Here is a 21,077-nt window from a genome sequence, read left to right as displayed (position 1 = left end):
CCTGAATCTGGGTTGCCGCAACTTGAATTGATTATTCCATGTCCTACATTCTGGCATTAGCAAAAAGAGATCTTGACCTTCCTCTTTGAGGTACTTAGAGGGATATCATGTCCCCCCTTAGTCTTCTCTTCTCAAGGCTGAACATACCCAGTTCCCTCAGTCTCTCCTCATAGGGAAGTGTTTCCAAACCCTGGATCATTTTTGTCACCCTCCGTTGGAACCTTTCTAATTTACCCTCATCTTTCTTAAAACTTGGTGCCCAGAACTGGACACAGTATTCCAGGTGAGGTCTGACTAGTGAGGAGTATAGAGGAACTACTACTACTTGTGATTTGGAAGTAATACTTCTGTTAATGCATCCCAAAATAGCATTTGTCCTTGTGGCGGCTGCATCGCATTGTTGGCTCATGTTTAGCCTATTGTCCACAATTACTCTGAGATCTTTTTCTTGTTCAGTTCTTTTAAGTCACTTATTCCCCATCTCATATCGATGCCTTTGGTTTCTTTTTCCTAGGTGGAGGACTTGGCACTTGTCCTTATTGAACTCATTCTGTTGCTTTCAACCGAGTGTTCAAGTTTATCAAGATCGCCCTGTATCTTCATTCTGTCTTCTGTGTTCTAGTGTGTTTGCTATTCCGCCCAGTTTTGTATCACCTGAAAATCTGATTATCTTTCCTTGTACATCCCCATCTAAATCATTAATAAAGATGTGGAAGAGCCTGGGCCTGCCAGGGATTCAAGTCTGGGTGGCACTGTCCACCTTTGTGGCCAATGCAGCACCCCCAGTAGGCCAACTGCCCCCTGACTCTCTCTAGAGAGCCCTGCCAGCTGCCCTTCTGCTGCAGCAGGCAGGCAGGACCGGTGGGGCTCCCTGGGGCACCTATCTGTGCAAACACGGCATGCAGTTTACCATCTCTGACTTACATTTTTGTTATCCTTTTAAAGCCCAATTAGAACCAGGAAAGGTGCACGGAAAGATCTTGCCACCCCCACCCCAATATACATATAAAGTTTATTGGTGGGATAGCAATGGTTCTACTTTCAGAAGACTCTGAGAGAGATGGTACAATAGTATTTAAATTTCTTACTGAGGGCAGGGGATTAAGCTGATAAAGCTTTTATAGTGGGGCTGCAGCTACACTGATGCAGGGATTATCTGATGGACAGCAAAACTGGCGTTTGAGAGCCCTTATACTATGCCGAGAGACTCATTCTTCTAGCATGGAAGAAAAACACAACACAGCACAACACAAAACAGCACCTGCCATCTTTACCCCATGGACTGATATCTTACCGCTCTTGCTATGTTTGAGAATATCTCTTTCGCCACCTTCTTCTGCTACTTTTGGTGATGTATAAGTGGCTGTTCTAGCTCTCATGTTCCTATACTGTTAACTTTTAGGATATTTTAACTTTCTGTGTTCAGATTAAATGGCCAGAAATTTCCCTTTCCCCTCATTCTTTAGTGACTTGCCACTACTAAGAAATCTTACCCCCACAGTCTTAGGCATAGATGCATTTCTAGTTTGGGGAGCAGGGAATAATCTGTATAGCAATCTTAAAGCTAAAATGAGGCATGGAAACAATATGATTTTGAGAAATGGATGTCCCCACCTTCACTTTGCAGACATCCCAGTATTTATCCAGAGATCACTGACTGACTTGCTCAGATGTCATGACCTTAGGAAGTAGTGCCTGGGCAGCTTCCTCTAGTACTCTTAAATCTGTCATAATGAGCATTCTTTAACTGGAACGAAGCAAGTCCCTTTTTCCTATTATGCTCAGTTCTAAGCACATTGCTGCCAGATGAAATAATGACAGTAGGAATTAATAAGCAGTTTTACTTCCTCAAATTCATTGTTGGATTTACTGAGTTGCCATGAACAAGCAAACATTTGACCAGAACACTCTTCTGTTATGAATCATCAAAAATACGTTTCAGTCGAATGCAGCCTAAACACATTCTTTCCATGCAACCCTCAGGATTATAAAAAGAAACTTTGCAGCAAAGGGAAGAGATAGGACAGATACACAGCTGCCAAAATAATTAAAAAAAGTTGTAAGGTGTTGCTTACACTGCAAAAAAGCAGGGTACTAAATTTAGCACAATCTGGAAATGGAGCACTAATCAAGACAGGACACCAGGCATTTGCTGGAGCAGATCATGCCAAAGAAACTGGTGTGGAAGTATCATGTGCAGACTTTTAACAGCCCAGGAAAATTTTAACGTTTCTCTGATTGGTGCAATGTTTTTTGTGGCCACAAAATGGATCCTCTGGATTCTCATGAAATAAGCAGTATTAGGCACCTAGGAAGCTGCCTTATACTGGTCGAATCCATGCAGACCAGTAGTGTTAACACTGACTGGCAGTGACACTTCAGGGATTCAGGGAGGAGCTTCTCCCATCCTACCTGGAGGATTAGAGCCAGGGCTCTACCACTGAGCTGCCGCACTTCCCACGTCAGGATATGCTGTGTCATCATGATCCCCGTGATCAGCACACTTGATGTTCCGCCAGGGCTAAGGTAGTGCATTACAGCCCACTTTGTTCCGCAACCTTTTAGTTACAAATGTCACTGTTCGACATGCGCTGCAGTAAAATAAACCACACAGATGCCCGCACTGCCAGGAAAACACATGAGCAGCCTGTAGTTCTGAGGTTTTTTCGTTTTACAGGTCTGTAGCACACAGCTCATTCAAAGCATGTCCTAAAGGAAAGACTGTGTTTTGGCTTGTGCCACTGTTCGTACTTGTCTGCTTACGTATAACAGGGTGGTTAAATTCCCCTTCCCTCGGGGCACTTCTGGCTCATTATTTAAGACAGAAAAGACAACCTGTCAGAAATGGCCTCAGCCACTAAACATGAATGAACATGAACAAACCAGTAATGGCTACTTATTAACCTGCAGGAAGGAGGCATGAGCCAGATTCCATTGTTCACAAATCTTGTGAATTGCTTTTGCATGAAATTAGATCAGCCTGAAATCAGGTACATTGGCTTTTTGCTAACCAAAAAGACAGTGAACCCAAATAAAAAAGGCAACATGATCTCAATGCCAGGAAATACAGTGAACAATCCAACCACATTCCTCTATCACTGGAGGTGAGATTGAACGTTTCAAGCACCTTTCTTGGTTAGGGAACCCGTGCTATGGAACTCGCTGCCAAGAAATCCACCAAGTACCGTGCAATTTTTACGTCATCTTCTTTCAATAATTTTTGCAGATGAGCAACTGAAATATTTTCTTTAGTCTTTCCATGACTGCTACCATATTTATGTTAAGGGATGAGAATTGCTAGTTGTTTTGTTTTTGCTTTTTTGTTTTTAGTTTTAATGAGAATGTTTTATCGATGTTGTTATGGATTGTGGGGTTGGTCAAAATGCACTTTCAGGTGTCCCTTATAACCAAGAACCTCTGAATGTAAAGAAATTCAGGATCCTTGCTCACGCCTTGACTCTTGAGATTTCTGTAAGAACTGTCAGCATGGATGCCTTGAGGCAATACCTCTTCCTGCTGAGGTGTTTTAAAAGCAGTTGTGATGGCCCTGGATGGCACAGAGGATGGAGTGAAGATGAATAATTTTTCTTTACCCTCAACTAAGCAAGGGGAAGTGGGTGAGGCTTGTGCATGGAGCAGGAAGTCAGTCTGTGCTGGTGCTGGATGTGGAAAAGAAGCAGAGTTGACCCTTCCCTCTTAAGAAAATCCCATGGCCCTATAAGAAGCCCTTGGAAATCTCTCGGCTCTCAGCTTGTGCATGGAGCAGGAAGTCAGTCTGTGCTGGCGCTGGATGTGGAAAAGAAGCAGAGTTGACCCTTCCCTCTTAAGAAAATCCCATGGCCCTATAAGAAGCCCTTGGAAATCTCTACAGACTCCCCACTTCTGGTTAGCCTGTATAGATGTATAAATAAACCTTATATAACAAAGAACAGCCTTGGTCTCCCAGAACTGCCTTCTAAAGCAGGGGTGCAGAGCGTTCCACCCCAGAGGACCACACCATGCAGGGAGCACCACTAGAAGAGTGGAGGGGGGCATTTTCTGCTCACGTTAAGCAGGGCAGGCCATTCACAGCACCTTCAAAGGGCAACCCAGAGACCAAGCCAGGGCCTGCTGCTGGCCCTTCTCCCTGCCAGGTGGTGAAATGAGCAGGTGGGCAGATCAGCTGGGTGAGGGGGCTCATGAGCCGTGGTGGAGGGTCACTGTGAACCCCACCCTAACAAACGGAACCATGGGGAAGTGGGGGAGCCCCCAAAATTTCTTTCAGCCAATCATGTGGCCATGTCCTTTACTCCAAGTCTCAAGCCAAGCCTCAAGTCCAAGTCACTGCAAGAAATTTTTGAGTCAAGTCTCAAGAGGCAACTTCAACAGAAAAAAGGAAGGTCGTGGTGGGGTCTATGGGGGGTGGGAAGACCCCCCCCCCACATTGTTCCCGTCTGCACTTCTTCCAGTGATGCATTGAAGTCCTTTGCTTCAACCACAATTTATTTAAGCAAACAAACAAAATCTCCATGCTGCTCCTGCCCCCAGAAACTCCCTCCCTCCCCCCCCTTGCTCCCCCGCACTGCCTCTGCTGTGTTGTGCCTGTCGTCCAGGATATGCTGCTGCAGGGCAAACCCTGGAGTGACTCGGTTGTAAAAAATGCAGAACTCTCCAGTCCAGCCACTCACTCGTTGCTCCCAGGTTGAGTCGGAGCTGAGTTGCGGGCATGGCTTGAGTTGGACTTGAGTGTGCAGCACCGCTTCCTGCTCTGGACTGGGGTGCACAGGAGTAACAATATCCCTTGTTAGTCATCGCTGGAGCCCCCTTTGTTCCACAGGCAACACATTTCCCTCGATATAAACAAAGAACAACACCCAACATTTGTGTAGCCCTTTCAAGTGTTTAAAGAGCTTCAACGGCATCATTGTGCTATTGGGGATTATGCAAGTGGCACCAGCTGGAGCCAGAGGTCAGACTAGATGGCCCAGGAGACCCCTTCTGGCTGGCTTTTTTTCTATGTTTCTATTCTTCTAATTCTTAAAACAACTAGGTAAGGTAGACCAGTGGGAGCATCTCCATATTGCAGGTGGGGGTCTGAGCATGGGAGGAAGTGGCTTGCCGGAGGACACCTTGTGAATTCATGGAAGAGCCGCTGTTCAAATGGAGGACTTTCTGATGTCACATCACTTCTGAGTGGGGCGGTGTAAACTGGCATCCTGCAAGAGCAGGAGGTTGGACCTGGTGGCCTTTGTGGCCCCTTCCAGATCTACCATTCGATGATCACAGTCACACTGTGCCAGCACACAGGTGGGCTGCAACTCCAGGGAGTCGCCCGCTTGAAATCCACCAAGGCTTAGTTGTGCCACTTGACAGGGATATGCTGTTCACCACCAACACATGTTGTGTGTGCAAAATTCTATCTGTGAAGCAGGCAGCTATAACCAGAGAAAGAGGAATGCTCTTATGCCTCTAAAGCGGGCCTGCGTAACTGATGATTCGCCAGACCATGTTTCACAATTGCCACAGCGAGCAGCAGAAAAAGGTTATCAAGGTGAGTTGCTATCCATGGAGGGGGGCAACTTGGATGGGTTTGAATTAATATAGGTGGGTGGCTGAGCAATGTAAGTTATCAAGTACATGCAGATATTTTTCTGATGGAAACAGAGGTCTATAGGAGGAAACGCTGGTTCCTAAAAAGTGAAAGGAAAGCATTACATTTTGCTTCAGGAAGTGGTTCTCAACCTTGGTGCACACAAGCTAGCTTTTGTGCCATGCCAAAAGTGACCAAGAGACTGCTAGGTCTTAAAGGCCGGACCGCATTTCCTTTTAAAGCTTCAGAGATCCGTGAAAAGCAAGGTGGGGCTGAATGGTTGTTTAAAAGTTAACTCATGTGGAAATTCCCGCCTATTCACCACAAGCGGTTTATGAGGGAACTTGAAACAATGTTGATTTGGTGAACATTGCAAACCAGCCATTCTTCAATTTGGAGAGGAAACGTGAAGTGGTTCCTCGTGCCTTATTCAGTGCAAAGCTCAGCCTGTGCAGGTGAGATCATAGCAGCTCCACACCCAGAACCTTCTCTGCCATCCCTGCCCAACTGCCCCAGGGCTAGTAGCAGACAGCTCAGCTGCTTGGAGAAAGGCCCCCTCAAGTGCTGATTCAGACAAAAGCAGCCTTTAAGCAGGTTCTCCTCAGAAATGGCTTGTCCACCCATTCCCCGTGTAACTCTACCACCTGGCTAATAGCGCTAACTGGTTCAGTCAGATATTCTACCTTGAGTGTCTCCAAAAACTATAGTTGCTTCAAAGGGAATGACTCTACAAAGACACACACACTTACTCACTCACTCACTCACTCACTCACTCACTCAGCATGTACTAAACAGTATAATTCCAGGTTCGTAAGTACACCTTCAAGAGAATACGCTGCACACGAAGGGGAAGGTGTGTTCAGTTTCTGCTAGAGCAACCATGAGTGTTTTCGGAGTCTTCCGGTCAAGAGAAGTCCTCTTCACAGGGATGCTCTTGCTGGTGCTGCAGCTCGATCCTGTGATCTGCTCAATTAAGGGCAAGTTCCCATCAACAAATCCCAGGCTCCAGGCCTTCACCCTTCCATGGAGTTTCTCTGACGCTGGTTGGGCTGACTGAACATTGTGGCGTGCCTGGAGCTACACCCTCATCTCCTTTAATTCCCTCCATCAAAACTAGGGCCGCACCAGTCAGTCCGTCAGATCAACTGATCAAAAGCCATTTATTTGACTAAAACATTGCTCCTAAATCTCAAAGCAGATTTCTTTAAAAATAAAAGTAGTTTTTAGTACAAGTTCTGATAACAACTGAGCAAAATTGCAAGCTCTATAAAAGGGGAATGCACAAGCCAAAAAGCAAAGTTCAGACCTTCTCTGTAATAATGTGACTTCTTCTAAGATCTTGTAAAGAAGCCGGTGATGATGCAAGCTGCTTTGAGTTCTTTGTAAGAAAAAAAGGCAGGGTCTAAATCAATCGAGTAAATAAATAAGATGGCTGCAATGTGTGTGCGTGAGTGCCTGCATCATTCAAAAGCAAGGACAACACGTGTTTTCTCTTCAGCACTGTTTTGTTTATATGCAGTTTTAATCAGCTAATCTATCAATTAATAAAGCAAGAATCCTTAACCAAAATCCCCCTCCCACTGCCTCACTGCTCCAGTCTCCACCTCTCGGCTCCCCCTGACATCTCCTTGCCCCGGGTTTCCTTCCATAGCTTGCAGCCCTGCTGGGCTTGGATGCCCTTTCAGCACCTGGCACGCTCAGCACCATGCAGGTGTTTATTAGTAGTACTACACTGCAAAGACGCAGCTTGCTACCCTGACCTCTGAGTCCGAAAGATGCAGAAAAGGCAAGGCCATCTTCTTACTGGCTTGTGGAATCCTGGCGTGTTAACCAGCAGCGTGCTGGCTTTGGTGTTCCGCTGAATGCCTGTTTGAGCAGGGTGGACTCTCATCTTGCAACTGAATTTTTCCCTGACTGGCGGGCACATTCAGGCCACAGACAGACTGAGGGAGGTCACACTGGCCAGTCTGGTGAAACTGTTGCTCATTTGTGCCCCAGGGAGCAGCGATGGTGAGAAGGAGCCTGGGCAGGGCAGGCAGTGCCCACCATCCCACAGGCTGCCGCTCTGTGCCTGGAGGCTCCGAAGCCCTTCAGGACACCTCCACGACTGCCTTCCCGGGCATGAAACGCACCCACTGTGCTTGCCCAACTAGCCAAGTCACTCTGGAGGGCTCTTGCCCTGGTGCAGCATCAGCTGGGCTGAGCTATTCTCATGGCCCTCCTGCTCCCTCCTCGAATAGCTTACAGCCCAGGTGGACGCTGCTGCTGCTGCTGCTGCGCGCTTCTGGCTCAGCCTGGCAATCATCCAGACGGATCTGCAATACAAAGAGATGGGTGGGATCTTTGGGAGCCATCAGCTCGCACCCTTTTGCTGAGGATGGAGGACGATGCCTTGCATGTAATGTACGTAATCCTCTGTCTGTTGTTCCGCTGAACCTTCCCTAAGTGGCTGGATCCACTGTGAAACCACTGGTGCAGTCTGAACACTTTTAATACTGAGGGAAACTCAGTTTTCCTGGGTTTCAGACCTGTTTCTTTTCATATTGCCAGCGTGCAGGGTGAACATTTGTTTCTTTTAGATATCCATTTAAAGCTCTGGAAATTGTGCCCATGTTCTTTCGTGATGTGCTCAGCTCTTTCAAAATGTCCCTCATGGGATTTCACCCTCAGCATTTTTTATCTTATTTGTAGATCCCATCCTTCTGAGATGGGTCTATTTCCAACGGGACGCCTTAGGCACTTTGCTGACTAATGAAGTCCCGTACTTTCTGGTTTTTCTGCGATGCTTATTTTTGTCTCCATTTGGCGGAATCCGGCTACTTCTCTCCACTTAACGCTCCGCCGTGTGTGCGTGTTGGGAGGGGGACATAGGGATTCTGCCGAAATGTGGGGGAATCACTGAAAATTCGATGGTGGAGGAAAGCTAGTTTGGTTCTGTTCCCATATTCCGAAAAGCTGAGTATCTGGAGCAGCAGCTCTTTCAGTGGCTCCCCAAGGAGCCAGACAATGAACAAAGAACAACTGTTCCGTGTGTTTGCCCATCCAATTTATAATTAACTAGTGTTGACCTTAAGCACTGGCACGGTCTTGTGTTGATACCGAAATTGGCGTATTTGGCATCGAGGTGGAATGGATGGGAGCGCTGCTGAGGTTCAGTTCCTGAGACTCAGAGCGGGGTGCCTGAAGACAAGTCGGCGCTGCTTCAACAGGGTGAAGCCTGCAGGGGTTGGATCCGAGCTGTGCGATGGTGCTACTGGTGGGGAGCTGACAGTTTCTGGCAGGCAAGGGGGAGAGGGCTGCAAAGACCAAGCCAGAATCAGGCTCTTTTGCATTCCCCGGACTTCTTTATTGTGCTTGGCCCTGGCCAGGATGCAAGCCAAGCCCAGATCAAGTCTGGGAATGCTTGGGAATGCTAGCAAGCTTCTGCGCACAAAGTATGCAGCATACCTAATTCACTGTATCAAGCACTCTTTGCACATCTTTGTGCAAAGCACACAAAGCCCTCAAGGCCCGTGTGGAGATGGAACTCTCACAGTGGGCATGCAGCGCAGGGCAGAGAGGGAGCAGGCCAGAGTCCAGGGAGCCAAGCATGGGAATGCAACAGTCTCCCACCCCCAAACAAACTGCTGCACACCACCACAACCTCCCACCCACCAATTCCCCCTTTCTCCTTCTCTATACCTTTTTGGGAGGTTGCAGAAGGGGCTGTCTTTTCCCACCTTTTCCTTAAAATCTCTGTTTCTTCACTAATTCCACACTTTTCTATTGGATTACGAAGAAGAAGACCTCTTCCATGCACTCAGCCCCTTTCCCACTCCTCCTACTTCTCCGGCAACTGGATTTGTATGAGACACAAGGCTGTGCTTCCGGGACAGCTGAAACAGGGCCGTATTCCCTGGCAGGAGCTCCACCAGCGCAAGTGCGGTTCTGAGCAGCACCGCTCTCCCCTAGGTTTTCATGGCGTGACAACCCACTGTGATCCCTGGGGTTGTGGAGCATCTGACTGTCCATTCTGACTGGTGACAGGTATGTCCAAAGGATGATGGGGGAATCGCTCTGCACCCTTCTAGGGGAAAGGGACAGGGTGGCTGCCTGCTGCACTTTGTCAGCTGGCACCCTGCCCCAAGGGCCAACCCAGGGTCCCTGTTGCTTCCCCTGCGGAAGTGCACGTGCTCACACCTGTGCACAGGCAACGATTTTTAAAAACATATATTTTTACAAATATTTGGTGACTCTTGGAGGAACAGTTGGGGATAGGGTAAATTGGGACCATGAAAGCCATCTTTCACATTCTCGGGGGTGGGGGGGGGGAGCGCTAATCCAGCCACAGTGACCTGAAAGTGACTTACAGCAGCAGGAAGGATCCAGTCCGTAGAAACCCGGGTACTCCTGTGGGATCTCCCAGGTCCCCCACTGGCGGACTGAGGAAGAAGAGAAGGAGGGTGCACAGACCAAGGTGCGCCCAGTCACCTGGGAGCCACATTACGGAGCCTGGGACAAACAACCCACACTGTGTGGCTTGTTGCACAGTCAGGGTTATCCTGTTGAGCAAGCCTTCCAGCTGTCTGTCTATCTGTCGGATCTTTATATCCCACCTTTTTTTCCTTTCCAGGAGCTTGTAGCAGGACAAACAAAGGGAGCTACAAATCAGGCTTCAGTTGTTACCTCTGCTTGGAAGTCCCAATAGACTTAGGCAGGTCACCTTCAGTCTCACTCCCCAACTCCTACCTGCAGCACCAGAAATAACGATACCATGATGCCTTACAGGTTTTTGCAAGAATTACAAGAAGATAATATGTGTGAAATGCTGCAAAAGACTGAACATGACCTGATGCAGCCTCCTTGGAACAACGGCTCTTTCATGAACACCTATCTTGCCGCTATATATTGCCAAATACACAATAAGAAAGAACATGCATGTGACTATTTTGGGGTCCAGGAATGGTCTGTTTTGTAGCTCTCTCTCCAATTTTTCAGCTATTTCAACATTTGAAAATCAAGCTCGTGGACCAGCTCCTATTGACTGGGAAGAGTTGGGATATTTGGGAAATACTCAGACTTAACAGGAACATTGCATATGTAAAAGTGATGGTGCAGAAATAAGCATGGGTGCCTCTTTTCTACTTTTGCCACTGATCAGGGATGCGAGGGCAACTTGCTTTCTATCCTACCTCTGCTGACTCTGGAGCGGCAGTGAAGTGGTCCATGGCAGGTATCGGGCTGGAGGAAGAATCCCTGAGCCCTGAATGGCTAACTAGGTGGCCCCCAAAATGCCTCTTGTTCCTCAAGGTGATGCTTCAGTCCTTGGAAATCGCTTGGAACAGAGCAGCAAGGACCAGAAATTGGTGTGTCTCTTTTTGACTTGCAGAAATGTTTTTGCAAGTGGTATAGGCATGGTAGCAATTTCTGCTCAACTTTGTTCAACCTTTGAAGAGAAATAGCTTATTCCATTTACAGTTTTATGACACAAATGTGTGAGAACAGAAGCAGTGTGACAGCATTGCAGCTGCACTCAGTTTTCTTCACAGAAGCTGATGCAGTTGTCTAGAGAGCTGGTTTCTGGTAAGTATCTTGACGGTATTTCTGTGGTGTGGCAGGAGGTGGTATTGTTCTGTGGAATTGACCAGAAACATGGTGTTTTAGTCTACACAGTTCTTCCTTTCATAGACTAAGTCAAATATAAAATGCTTTATACTTCCTTCATGGGGGAGATAGTGTGTTGTCAAAAGATGTAAAATAAATTGTATTTGAAACCTTTTCACTGTAGATTAAAAAATAAGTCAGGCTGGAGAATAGAACTGCCAAGATCTTGCTGTCCTCGTACAAATCCTTGGTGAGACAGACTGCACTTCGGGGATTATGGTTACTCCTGGACACCTCACCTGAATAAGGGCATTATTGAATTGGAAAAAATATAGAAAGGGACAACAAAAATCACCATGGGGCTGGAGCATCTCCCCACGAGAAGTGGCTACATGAACTGGGACTGTTCCACTTAGAAGAAAGATGAGCAAAGGCAGACATGATAGAAGGGGTTAAAATTCTGCATGGAGTGGAGAGAATGAAGGAGACATTTTTCTGCCTCTTCCATAGCGCTCAAACCTGGGACATCCCGTGAAAATGATTGGCAAAAGGTTTAGGACAGAGAAAAGAAAGAGTTTCTTCACAACATACAATTAAACGATGGCATTTGCTGTCACGGGAAGTGGTGATGGCCGCCAATCTGCATGGCTTTAAAGAGGGACTGGGCAGATTCAGGAGAGGGGAGGCTATCAGAGGCTGCCAGCCTTGCGGCCGTGCGCTACCCCCTTTGCCGGAGGTGGGCTGCCTGCATGCACCAGTTTGGAGGAGATTGGGCAGGAGGAGGTCTGGCACCCACCCTGCTTGAGCAGTCCTCTGGGCAGCTGGCTTGCCACCATGCAAAGTTACCAGAATAAATGGGGCCTGTTTTAACTGGCCAGGTGTTAACCACTTGTACGCGTTCTTCTTGTCCAAAGGCCTGTTGTGCTGTGGCACAATGCATAAACAAACATCTTTTCCATGGAATATATGGGCTGAGCAATGTAATCTCCCAGCTGTATGGAATCTGGTTAGTAACTGGCTGATCCAGTTAAACAGAATGCTTTCTTGAGAACAAAATCCCATTTTAAAATGCAAAACGGATTTAGCTTAGCCAGAAAGCAAAAATAAAAAGGGCTTCGTGTTTCTTCAAGACTTCCCCCACTGAAAGTATGACATGAAATTCAGGTCAGACAGTACCTTTGCAGAATGGGCAAGGGGCTTGTTCAATCAGGTGAGGCGAAATGAAGGAAGAAAGACTTTCCCCTTTTTTAAATGTTATTGCAGAAGTTACAACCCGCAAACATGCGATAGTTTATATTCACAGTAGCATTTCTAGCTCCTTTGCATTTTCTTTGGATTCCTCTTTAAAAACACCCACCACTCAGTGTTGCCATTTTCAAGCCTTTCATAGCCGCAAGGTTAGTTTTCTGTGATGGTTGGGATGTTTTCTGCAAGCAAAGCTTTAAAAATGCCCTTTCTGTAATGTATAGTATTCTGTGCCTCAGAAATATTTAAAGTGAGATATATTTGATTAAAAAATCAGCATAAGAAGTTGAAGGCCACAATCCAATGGGATTACTGCTTTTTAGATGGAGGGCTCAGATTGCCAAATATACAGAACCTGCCCTGCATAGAATTGGATTTGACACAGTACTCTTCACCTAGAGACAAAAAGGTTAAAAATGTGAACCAGAGGCAAAGGAGGGTGGTTTGAATATTTACCATGCAATTATTAAGGGGAGAGGAGCATATGACTGAAATTAAACCCTGCCTCTGTTTGAGGAAGTTGGGCATTGGAAGCAGTGTGCATTTTAGTTTAAAACAACAGGATAAAAATGAGCTGTTGTTAGAGGAGCAGTCATGCCTTGAGTTCCTTGGAAGACAAAAGGCATGATATAAAGGCAACAGAAGCAGAAACAACAACAATAATATAATAGCAGAAATGATAACAGTAGAAATTTATACTAAATATTACAGTGTATCCTTCCTCCTTAAAGGAAACCCTCCTGCTCAGAGTTTCAGCCATCCTTTTCATCCAACTGAGCAGGCACAACCCTGGTTAGGCTGTTTGGGGCTTGTTTGCTTGTCTCCTTAGTATTTGTTTTCATGTCTGCAAATCTCAGGGTCTAGAAAACTAGCTGATTCTCCCATCTTTTCTGTGTTTTGCTGACCATCCCGGCATCACTCCACCAGAATTGGCTAATTAGAAGGAGTGATGCAATTATAAATACATAGGGAAATACAAAGTTTGTACCGAACCAGATATAAATTCTGTCATAATGCTGGCACTAATATTAGGTAGATTGCCACTTTAAAGACACATTAAGCCCTGGATACACCATAAAGAAATCATGGAATGAAAATTAGCAAAGCAATAATGATAGAGGAATTACACTGGCCATGTAGAAAGAAGAAGGGGAGGAGGAAATTACAGCTGACTTACCAGACTTTACCGAAGGCCAAACTGTCAGCTTGAGCAAAGTCACCATCTCATGGTATTCAGCCTTAAGAAGAGGTAAAAGGAGTCAGGAGATGGCTTGCAGATAGCTTCTCAGTTCCTACAATCAGAGATTCTGGAGCTCAAGTCTAGCATGTCATAACCTGTCATTTTACTAATCCCAGATCTGTGGGAACTAATTGCAGTTACCTAATGGTGAGGTATGGCTCTGAGCTCAGTGGGAGTTCACTCCACCACCCCACCTTTTTGCCTTGACATGTTCTAGCCATAGTGAGAGGCAGTCACTGAAAAAAAGCTAAATTCTAGTAAATTTTATGGACTTTTAAGGATGGCAGAAACCGAAGTTCTAAAGACAACTATGATAAAACAAAACGAGAGAACTGGAATTCTGCATGTGCACACCCTATTGAGAAATTGCAGTGTTTGCTTGTCTCTAGGTTCTCAGAAAATAGGTCATCATTGCTAATGTAAGGCACAGACATAATAAATTCCACTTTTGTGTATGTCACTACTGCTTACTTTTAAGCATGGACTTTGGGAAATGTGTTGTGCACACATTCCATATGCTGGAAGTTCCCTTAAGTCCCTATGTTTCATCTCTATCTGAGGTAAACTGAAGTATAAATACTAATATTGAGATGATGGAGCCTCACACAATCCTATTTTCATCTTGTAGTTGATCCAGAGCTGACTTTAAACCACCATCTGCTTCATCAGCCAAACCCATGTGGGAGAATGGGATTTGTATGGCCAAGCTCCATTTATTAGAACAGCTTTTCTAGTGGGTGATACTCAAAGAGTCTGGCACACTCCTCAAAGCCAGGATCAGCAGTCTCCTTTTAAGGTGCCAGCTTTTCGCTGGGACCATAGAAGTGGCGAGGCATCTGTGAAGGTTTGTCTGACATACAGATGCTCTCCCAGTGAAGCTAAATCAACCTGCTCCTTCCACCCTCTTCTTGAGCAGGTAGCAAAACGCCCTTTTCTGCTATGCAGAAAGTAGACAGTCTTTGGCAGACAAGTAGCTGAAAAGTCACAGTCCCTGGAGAGGAACAAACAGGATCTGCAGATGTCTGTTTCCTGCAATTTTAAAAAAGAGTATCTGGACTGGAATGAAAGAGAGCTTTGCACATACCATTTCGAGTTTCAGCATTATTTTTTCCTCATAGTTTTTCCAAGACAGCAATTCCATGTATTTAAAATGAATTAAACAGTCTGGGATGTTTAAATGACACCCTCTTGCTGATCACGCTGGTCATCCACAGGTCACTGTCCCTCTGGTGGACTCAGTTCTCCACCCACCACCGCAGGCCAGAGATATCTGCCAGCTCTCCTTTGTTTACATGCTCAGTTTGCACTGGATGAGAGAAAGGTGTTCAGAGGTCCTTATTTTCACCAGGGGGTCCTTCTACACTGGGCACTTTCAAAAGTAACCAGAGTAAACTGGTTACTCATCCATCTACAAAGACAGATTAAGTTGATTTACACGAAGTTTGTTCATGTAAATCAATCAATCCAGAGGTATAAACATAATTGGCAAACATGCATCTTAAATTTCCCAGCAGGGAAAGATGTTAGCAACATTATTTTAAGTAGAAAAATGGTATGCAGAGAAAGAACCAAATATGCTTGCCACTTGTCCAAAAATTTCTCCTCCCAATTTCTTTTTAAAAATATTGCTAGCAGTATGCCAGTGTACATGTTTGCATATAAAGTGCAGTTAGTGCCTAAATAAAACACATTTGAGACAAAAGTGGTGTCTGATTTGAAAAATCTTGCTCCCCAACAGCACAAAGGAAGGAACTATACAAGGAGAAAAAGCAAATGTTCAATTACAATACATCCATCCATGTAGGAATTTAAATACAATCTTCACAATCACAAATGGGCTTTCCCCTGCATGGTCATGAGCTGGGAAACAGCAGTCATGTCAAGACTTTCTAGTCCATGTATACCATCTATACTTGGGGGAGTGGGGGAGCCTTTGTGCACCCAATACAGAAATGTTGTAGCGTGCAAAGAGGCCTTGAAGCAAGTGTACAACCTTCTGTCAGAAGGATTATCTGAAATTCGGAGAACTATTTCAGCACAGCAACTGTGAAAGCTGAGTTGCCAAACACACACGAGCTCTCTGCAGCTGAATCTACCTCCCATCCCACATCTTTAGAACTCCTGGAGTCAGGCTTGGGCCAAAAACCTTTCATTGGGGGCATTCCTACCCACTCTTTCCTCTCCCATGTTCTTCATTGGAAAAATAATTTCACTTTGCAGCCTCATGTCCATAACAGAAAACAAACAAACGATAGCAGGACTAGACAGGATAGTGTGAAATGAAAACATTACTCCAGTTAGAGATGTGTTTTACTGGAATACTTTAATTGGTGCCTCATGAAGAAAACAGCTGAAATGTGACTTGGTATCTTGTAACATGGTAAACATCTTCAAATATTCTTTGAAGAGAACAAAATACCTGGAAGTGGGAAGAATCTGCAGCCAAAGGAGCATCATGTATAAAGCCTCAATGACAACAGTTTAGGTATCCTATTTCTTGAGGCCTTCTCCTTTGGTCATCCATCATTAGTTGATGAAGATGCTGGCCAGACTGCTTTTGGACAGAGTAAAGACTGTTTCTTCATAATTCATCATCAACACAAAAGAAAACTGGCTGGAACAAGCAATCTGCATGGTAGCGGCACTGATCTGGCATTCAACCTCCATTTACTTATTTCCAATCTGCCTGATAAAGAGTTGTTATAATTCCAAAGCTTTGGGTTGGTCCACTGGAGAGATTGGCATGATTTGAGTATTGCTCAGCTGGGGTTGGTAAAGACTTAAACTCCAGTCACTTAGCACCTGTGCAAGTTGAACTGTAGGAGCTGAGTAGGTAACCAATCAATTTAACAATTGTCTGTTATGTTTGCAAGAAACCAGTTTATGTCAATGACAAAATAATCCAAATACATATTAGTTTTATGGCATAATAGAGTATGATCAGAGCAGTATTTTCTAAGAGTCCTACACAGTATTTAAAAAATTACAGCATTTGGCTTTAATAGTGTCAAAATAAATATATTCTCTCTTTCTCTCCCAGTTATGAGGTAACAAATGTGCTTGAGAGAGCCATGGGTTGAAGAAAATAATAGTTAAAAACAGTTCTATGATGTTTTAAAACAATGGGACCAGCCCGCTCTGTAGATCAATGAACAAGTCCCCGTTTGTGTAAACATAATTCTCCAGGCATGTAGCACTTGGTTGCAGGGGATGCCAACTCCTGCGGCAGAGCTCCTGTGACTTTAACAGCTGCAGGACAGACAAATTATTCAGGAGGCGATCCAGTTTTTTCTTATGTGGAAATCCATCAATGGGGGGGGGGCAGGGGGAGCAAATGACTTTGCATTCTAAATACTTTACCTAATGTGCAACTGTAGGATGATTCAGGCACCCTGCCAGAATAAATGCTGGCAACCATTTCTAGTGGGAAGGGATTTCTATAAAAAAGGGGGGGGCAAGATCACTGCTGATTCAATATGCTCACATTTACTGTATGTCTCTTCTCCCTCTTTGTCAACTTAGGTTTCTGTTGCTGTTCCTGGCAACAGAATTTTCTGAACAATTTTTGAGCAGGAAGTGGATAATTCAACTTGTAGAAAGGAGCTGCGTGACCTAAGGTCAGTGTGCCATAGATGCAGCTCTTTCACGTGGGAGGTATGCCTTCTTTACAGCAGAGTTTTAATTTACTAAGAGCTTGTCAGTGAACACTTTTTCTTTTTATTCTAGAAAAGGTCCACAATCCCTCTCCTCCCACCCAACACCATTTCCTCTTTTTTGCAATCCTATTCCTGTTATATGTAAATTAGTGATAGGATTGGATTCTGGCTTAGACAAGACTAGAATGGACCCACCAAAGTGGGATTTAGGTTTGTCATGGATTACTTGCCTCATTCATTCCAGCTGTATCCTGTCTTTCCTCAAAAGAACTCAACAGTGGTATTGGTTATGTAGGGTCCTACGCATTTTCACCCGGAACTACATCCATGTTGAAAAGAACTCTTTCCAAGTACATGAACATATATGCATGTTTATTCAATACCACTGCATTCAAGGAAGCCTGCGCCTAAGAAGTTATGTAGACTCCTGCTTTTGCAGTGAATTCCTATACGTGCCTACCCAGAAGAAAGTCCCATAAAATCCAACGCACAGGCTACAGTCTCAGGCTAAAACGCTATAGCTGCAATCCTTACGCAGGGATTAAATCTACTGAATTGACCGGGGCTTCCTACTATGTAGACACCTACAGGGTTGCTACTGTTAGTGTTGCAGGATTATGACCTTTGTAAACAATACCAAATCAAGGGGCTGTGGGGGAGGGGCTACATCTGCCTTTTTCTTTCTTCTCAGATGCTGCAACTCTGCATCAAACAGAACATTTGTTCAAAAGATCCATTTGATGGTTCTGCCTCTTTCACTATCCTTCAATGTACCAGAGCAGCCCAAATCTGTCTGTGCTTTCCCCCCTCGCTGCAGTGAGCTGGGCCTCTGGCTCATGAAAGCTGTCAAAATGATAAAGTAATCCATTGAAATGTAATTGGAATTCAGTGTTAAAAGACAAAGTATGCCTCCAGATGAATGTTATAATAAGAAGGTATAATTAAAAAAATCTTTTCCTGGTTATTGCTACAGTGTGTAGACCAATTATGAAAAGGTAACAAAATCTTATTCTAGCATAATGCTTAGAATGTAGCACCAGGCAGCAGCCGCTGGTCACAAACGATGCCAGCAGCTTGGATGTTACAATTCAAGTGCCTCAATACACAGAGTTCTTTTTTGATAAGAATACACAGGGGTGCCACACTCGGGTGGCCCAAAGGACCCATCCTTTCTGCCCCACTTCTGGAATCCCCCTGCAGAGGCAGTACATTAAAAGAACAAAGATCCAGCTCCTCCTCCTGGCACCACTGGGGGGGCACTCTGTGCACCCTCACACCCTACTGAAATGGCAGGGGACACTTTCTTCCAAACACACAAATCACTCCTGGAAGTAGCACTGCATTGTTCGTTCATCAATTTCATACATGGTGTTGATCTTGTTAACAAGAACCCTGCACGGTGCCAGGCCTCAAATGCCTTGGAGGTCTGTTGTACGAATCAGGAACAGTTTCCACAAAGGCTGGCTTCAAAGAGCCATCGTTAAGCAATATACACTGAAGCAGTATTTTTATATGCATCAGTTCACACCCCACATCACAGCGTCTCCCTCCCACCCAACAAGCAATATTTCTTAAGTTTAGTTTTTCATGCACACATAACCTTGTACCAAATCCTGAGATGGGAGCACAAACTTTAATCCAAATGAAACAGGGTCCTGCCCTGTAATCTCAACCTTTCATCTTCCAGTGTAGTTTCTCCATATATATATATATATAGAGAGAGAGACAGATATAGATATATATAAAATGAAACTTTCCAGAAGAATGGAAAAGAGTCTAATGGTAAGCCTCTTGAGAATCAGTAGTTCACTAGGACAGAAGCAGCTGGAAAAATCATGTTGTATTTGCCCGTCTTCTAGTCCCGCTAGAATGTTACAAAGCTGAGGCTGTGCCCTATTATACTGGTTCATGGTGCCTTCACTGGGGGCAGGCGGAGGCAGGGACCGGGGAAGAGCTGACATGCACAGATCTGACCTGCATCCCAAGTGCCAGCCAGCGCAATAGTACACCCCATCACTGAAAGAATAAGCAAACTGAAGAAGTCTGGAACATCATGGAAAGGTTATGCATACAGGCGTCTGTCTGATGCTCAACTGATGTGTCAAGCAGTGAATCGAACTCTGAATGTGTTTAATGGAATTCCAGTTTCCTTTGGTGCTTTGTCTACCGTTTCTTCTTCTGTTTTAAGGCCTTCCTGCGCTTCAGGATCATCTCATAGAGTTTGTCCATGCCCTCGGTGAGGCCCTCCCCAATGATGGCACAAGCCGGCTGGATGTGGTATGTCGTGGATGGGGTCAGCTCATGCAGAGCCAGCTGTTTTTCTATTTCTGCCACAGGCAGAGATTTGGGCAGGTCTTGCTTGTTGGCAATCACCAGCAAGGGAGTGCCTTGGTTCTCTGCAAACTTGGTGACTTTGTGTAGCTCCGTCTTGGCTTCTTCCAGCCTATCCACGTCCACAGAGTCCACAACGTAAATGATGCCATCCGTGCAGCGACTGTAGGACTTCCACAGGGGCCGCAGTTTCTCCTGGCCGCCTACATCCCAGAAGTGGCAGCTGATGCCCTTGGCGATGCCGTTGCTCAACTTGATCTTTTCTGTATTGAAACCAATGGTAGGTACCGTGTTGACAAACTCATTGAATTTGAGCCTGTAGAGCACCGTGGTTTTGCCGGCAGAGTCCAAGCCTAGCATGACTATGTGCAGCGACTGAAAGGCGGAGATGTTGGAAGAGATATTCCCCATGGTGTAGATGGATGGCTCGGCAACAGCGGCAAGAAGCTCCTCGCCTGCTTTGCCTCAGCCCTCTCTCCCCGAGCTGCCTTTACACCATCGCCGCTGGATGCTGGGCTGGACTGCAGTTAAAATGCAAGCTCACTACTAGCCATCCCTGATGCGCCGCGGGAAATCGGGAGCAATCCGGCTCTGCAGGAAGCCAAGTTGGCGATCACACTGGGGCGCGGCGGCAGACGGGATCAGCGCGAACAGTCCGCAGTCAGCATGCGCCCCGGGTCCGAGCGGCGGCCGATCTGGTCGCCATGAATCATCCTCCAGCAGCAGCCTGAGAAGCAGCCCCGAGGCGCCGCCAGGCTGTGCAAAGTCGCAGAACAAAGCCGGATCCGCCCGTAAATCCTCCGCCCGGCAAGAAGCAGGATCTCTCCGGTATCAGCTGCTCAGACGCGGGAGCTGAAAGCGCGGCTGCATCCCCCTCCGCGCCACGGACTCATTCATTCATTCACCGGTCCATCCATCCATTCTGCGGGCGGGCGGGCGGTGGCGTCCAGCTCTCCCTCGCCCTGGCCGTCTTCCTGGGGCGGGGAGGGCCTCGCTTCCTCGAGGACTCGCCCGCGAAGAAGCGCCGGGCGCGCCTTCCCGCACAGCTTCTTCAGCCTCCGGCGAAGCAACTGCAGTTCAATCCATCAAGCCGCTCCTCCCCTCCAGAGCGCGCGGGACACGCCCCGCCGGAGAGCGGCGCGGGGCGGGGCCTTAAAGGGGCAACGCGCAGGTCCAGCGGGACTCGCGGAACGCTTCGCGTCGAGAGGTGCGTGCTTCCAGGGCAGCGAAACTGCAGGCACTAAGCGGAGGTCGCCATCGCACCCATAAGAGGCGATCTGAATTTTCTATCGCTCCGTCCGTTTGCTGATAGCCTTTAGCTTTAAATATTCGGCGCATTTAAACAGCACACTAACCCAGCCTGCAAACAACCCACAGGACTTCCGATGGACAGCCAGGCTCACTGTGTTGCTGGCCCCTCCTCCCTTATCCCGTGGTCCTCCTGCCAGTATTC

General features: G+C 46.2%; 1 protein-coding gene across 1 annotated transcript; it reads right to left on the bottom strand.

The window, feature by feature from the left end:
* Nucleotides 1-15,941: 15,941 nt before the first annotated feature.
* On the bottom strand, nt 15,942-20,667 carry ARL4C (ADP ribosylation factor like GTPase 4C). Its single transcript, XM_044432077.1, has one exon. It carries the CDS (start codon nt 20,033-20,035, stop codon nt 19,457-19,459), a length of 579 nt encoding a protein of 192 aa, XP_044288012.1. The 5' UTR covers nt 20,036-20,667; the 3' UTR covers nt 15,942-19,456.
* Nucleotides 20,668-21,077: the final 410 nt, after the last annotated feature.

This window comes from Varanus komodoensis, unplaced genomic scaffold (genome assembly GCF_004798865.1).
Source record: "Varanus komodoensis strain SLA01 unplaced genomic scaffold, ASM479886v1 scaffold23, whole genome shotgun sequence".
In the NCBI taxonomy this organism is placed as follows: Eukaryota; Metazoa; Chordata; class Lepidosauria; order Squamata; family Varanidae; genus Varanus; species Varanus komodoensis.
Note: the sequence above shows the minus strand (reverse complement) of the source record. Positions and strands in the feature narration are given on the sequence as shown.

Excerpts from the sequence above, each read along its gene's own strand:
- ARL4C (XM_044432077.1), bottom strand. The coding sequence starts at position 20,035 with ATGGGGAATATCTCTTCCAACATCTCCGCCTTTCAGTCGCTGCACATA.